This window comes from Macadamia integrifolia, chromosome 14, assembly GCF_013358625.1.
Source record: "Macadamia integrifolia cultivar HAES 741 chromosome 14, SCU_Mint_v3, whole genome shotgun sequence".
Classification (NCBI taxonomy): domain Eukaryota; kingdom Viridiplantae; phylum Streptophyta; class Magnoliopsida; order Proteales; family Proteaceae; genus Macadamia; species Macadamia integrifolia.
Genome location: NC_056570.1, coordinates 18,395,666 through 18,400,052, shown reverse-complemented (window position 1 = coordinate 18,400,052; position 4,387 = coordinate 18,395,666). Strand labels below are relative to the sequence as shown.

Below are 4,387 nucleotides of genomic sequence, written 5' to 3'. Positions count from 1 at the left end.
AAAAAAAAAAAAAAAAAAAGATATATTGTAGAGAGGCGTGTGCAATTTATCATCTAGATTAGATAGCTTGGACCATCTTCTTTGTGGTTTATGATGTTGCCTGCTATTGCTTGTCCCTCAATTGCGAGACTCATTGATTTGTCCTTGTTGTGGAGATAGTGCATTACTGTTGATTGCTGTAAATATACTATGACATATTTCCTGTTATTTATAGAACGCTTGGCCATAAAATGGAATTTTTATTTTGAATGCTGAGATAGAACCCAAGCTACAAAAGGATTCCCATAGCAACTCTTTCGAGTTGTATCTGTTTATGGAACAAATAAATCTATTATTGAATCTGATGCAGTCATGTTAGATAAGACAACCTAACTGAGCTGAGGATCAGATGAGAAAGAATGGGAGAAATATAACGTGGATTCATAGTCTTCAGTCTACTATCTATCTTAGCTAAATAAAGAGAACTTACGAGAAACACACATTGGTGAGGGGACATAAAAGCTCATAGAGATAGGAAATTAAGAGCCCTCCACAGGAGCAGAGGGAGAAAATGGATGTGCTGAGGCCATGTGATGGTAGCTGCTTGCTGGCACTAAAGCTTGCGTCTTGCTCCATCCCAAAGGCTTAGAGGCATCGAGTTATTTCCTTTGGAGTTCCGCTGAACCTATGTTAAGGTTTTTCCTCATAGCTTACTTGCTAGGAATCATCAATTTAATATTCTCCTATGGATATTACATTTAATCTATTTGCAGACTTGTATGTAAGGACAAGCCAAGAAGTTACCTTATGTTACAGCCAAGAACCCGTCATGGCTGTTCTGTTGACCTCCATGCATATTTTTCATTGGTAGCAGGGCAAGGGCAAGTGGGCGAGCCTTGGCCTAGCGGTTAAGTTGCGGTATTGCAATCTATTGGTTGCAGATTCAAAAACTTGGAGTCAGCCTCTCCTACAAAGCAAGGGGTAAGGCTGCGCACATTTTTCTCTTCCAGACCCTGCAGTAACGGGAGCCTTGTGCACGGGGATGCTCTTTTTTTATTTTTTAAGTAGGGCAAGGACAATTCTCCCTTTATCATTAGATGGGTGAATGTTGTTACAGAAACGGTCTTGATTGCTGGTGGGAATTGACCATTCCAAGGGACATGGGACTCTAACAGTATTGTAGAGTTAAATCTACTATTGCAGCCTACCAAATCTTATGCTATTTCTGTTCCCCTCGATGGTTGAATCCAAGCTGGCTCAGTGCATCTGTGTCACTGCAACAATCAGTTGTGGTGGCCAACAAACCATGTCAGGATGCTCCCATGCAGCATGCCTGTGGCTGTTGTCTACTTGTTTGCTAGGCTGCGTGCTGATTATCCCTTGTTCAAGGGGCACCGAGAGTACCCAAAGAAAAGGGGTAGGGCGCACTGAGGGTTTTGACTCAAAGGATGCCAGTAATGTAGTCCTGCATTCGAATGACTCAAAACAGTAACCAGAAATTGATAGGATCTAAGTTCAGAGGATAATTTCAGATTAGACGATGATAACTGATGACACAAACAGAAACTAAGTGCGAATAATAGTAACAGTAACAGTAACCAACAACAATCAACATTAATCTCAGCCTTATCCATTCATCCAAAAAAATCTCAGCCTTATCCGACTTAATGGGGTCGGCTACATAGACCCATTGAAACAAAATAAGAAAAAAGTCCAAACAAAAGAGATGCTGATGAGAGATGTGAGAAGAAGGGTGAGTAGAAAGATGAGAGAAGGACTGAAAGGGGTAAAAATAGTAAAAATAATGGAAAGGTAGCAAACAAATAAGGGGAGAGAGAGGTTTGGTCCTGCTTGTAGGCTCTTATTGGTACTTGAAGGAGACTGGTTTCTTAAAGAATGCACCAATGCACTAAAGTAAGTTAAGGAAAAGAGCATTTTGTAAGAATTTATTCAGAGTTTGGGAAGAAAGGTTGAAGAAAACACCATCCCTTATATTCTTATGTGTGGAGATGGAATAGACCCAAAGGAGGATGGTTAGAAAGCTGACTTGCTGAAAGGAACAATAAGCTTGGGCTGGCATGTAAGCTCTTATTTATGCTTATTCTTTGGTCAACTTGTATCTCTTCAATACAGGTGCTTCTTAATTATTGAATGAAAAGGAAAGGAAACAAGATTTTTCTCTCTCTGAAATAGTTTTGGTCAAAAAAAAGAGGGGAAAAATCTTATTTTCTGGGTTAAACCACTTTGAACATCCCCAGGAAGTAGCCTTGATAAGTGTAAATATATTAGTGAAGGAATATATGGACAAGATCAATGGATTAATTGTTGGGTTCTTAATCATTGAAGAAGAAGGGTTGTCTTGCAACAATGAACGGTTTGAACATCCCCAGGAAGTAGCCTTGATAAGTGTTAAGTATATTAGTGAAGGAATATATGGACAAGATCAATGGATTAATTGTTGGGTTCTTAATCATTGAAGAAGAAGGGTTGTCTTGCAACAATGAACGGTTTGAAATTTGGAATCTGGAATACAACTATGGCAGGAAGATTTTGTGGGTCACTTAAGAATATCAGATTGGCTTGAACATTTGAGTTACAACTCTGCAGCCTAATAGTAGATTATTGTGCCACAGGTTTTGGGAGTTTATCCCTAGGGCTCTGCATGGTTGTCTGAATTGGGAGTGAAAGGGAAAGGAAGTTAGCTAGGAGACTGAGGGAAAGGAAAGTGGAGTGAAGGTAAAGCAATAGTTTCCTGTACTTTCCAAATGTTGTTTGGATGACTTTGGAAAATGAAATAAATAAAACTATTGGAACTGATAAGACAATGTGATAGTCTGACTATATCCTATGTGTTATTTGATCTATCTGATGGAAGACTCCAATCAACAATGGTTACTGATTATACACAGATTAGTACTCCTTATGTAGTTGAAGGAGATTTCAGTTCTTCATTGAATAAGAGACCTTTCCCTTCTTGCCCCCCACCCCCCCTCATTCTGGATGTATTGTGCTTGCTTTCGTTCATATTATCTATTTTGTATTTTGGTTTGGGAAACTGGGAAGGCAAGCCACTGATTTAAGTTGGGATTATTCAGTGAGACAGCCAAGTGACAAGAAAAAAGTGTGACTATTGTAAATATAAATACATTGGGATATTTTTGGTTCTTATAGTGCTTTTTTGTGTATTATTTCATATTTTCCCCTTTTTTATGATTTTCCTTTGGAACTTACCATTTTAACAATTTGAATTTATTTCATCCCTTATTGATTATTTCTAAAAGGGTGTGGAGGGAGCCAACACCAACATGGTGGGAAGCCTTTCCACTCTGTCGTGTCATTGCAACCTTTGAATGGAGGAGGATTTATTTGTGGCTGTTGTTGTCCAGGTATGTCAACCCCTTTCTTGACTGTTCCTCTAATTGCCATTCCATCCTCTTTGCTGGAATGCAGGTCACTTGCTGTGAGACTCATTCAACAGTTGTCTCTAGCTTTACTTCCTGTGCAGCAATTTGCTGGAAAGTTAAACCTGAAACGCCAAAGAACTTAAACTAACTCATGCAACCTGAAACTTCAACCCTCCCTCCTGATTCAGTTTCACAGTTATCAAGCTGACCACCATATTCAAATTTGATTTGACCCGTTTGCTTGCCTACTTCTCCTTTCTAAAATGGATAGTGTTTGTGACTTTAGGACTTTAGGAAATTTTACGACTATGGATTTTATTCAATATGTTTGTTTTAGTGAAAATTGGAGGGCAAGGATCCATGTAGCCAACCCCATTTAGTTGGGATAAGCCGATAAGGCTGAGTTGTTGTTGTTGTAGTATATTTGTTTTAGTTAATGGTTGAGTCTTTGTGATGCAGATATGGCTGCCCTTTCTTGGTTGGACCAGCATGACCGGCTTTGGAAGCCAAGAGCCAAGAAGAACCGGTCCAGCCCAGGGTTTTGGTCCAACAAGGGTTGGAAATAAAATTAGTAGTTTACTTAGTATTTTATTTCATGCGTTTAGTTTCCAGACTTGAACGTAGGAGTATGATTTATTTCCTTGCTTTGGTTTCCTTTTATAGTTGTTTCCTAGTTTAGGCTAGTTTCCATTCCAGTTACGTTTCTAATTTCATGTTCCTATTTTCCTATATATTAGTTGTAATCAATTGAAGTTTAGAGCAAATTTGATTATTGAATGAATGTGTGAGTGTGATCCTCCTTTTCCCCATCTCTACTCTGATTTCCCCTCCCTTCCCTAAGGGTTCTCTATCAACTTGGTATCAGAGCCGAAGGATCCTCTCCTTCGTTCTCCCTCCTTGTTCCATTCCTTTCCCTTCCCATCAACCTGCTCTTTCCTTCCCATCTTCTCCCTATTCTCTCTTCCGGTTTCTATCGAGACAGAGAACAATCATTTAAAAAAAAA

General features: G+C 39.1%; 1 protein-coding gene across 1 annotated transcript in view; it reads left to right on the top strand.

Annotated features, from left to right (window-relative positions):
* Positions 1-4,387, top strand: part of LOC122060566 (calmodulin-like protein 30) — a 9,910-nt gene that overhangs the window by 1,192 nt on the left and 4,331 nt on the right. The window contains exon 3 of the mRNA XM_042623699.1: positions 3,261-3,365. Coding sequence (XP_042479633.1) covers positions 3,261-3,365 — 105 coding nt within the window. The remainder of the gene's footprint in view (positions 1-3,260; positions 3,366-4,387) is intronic.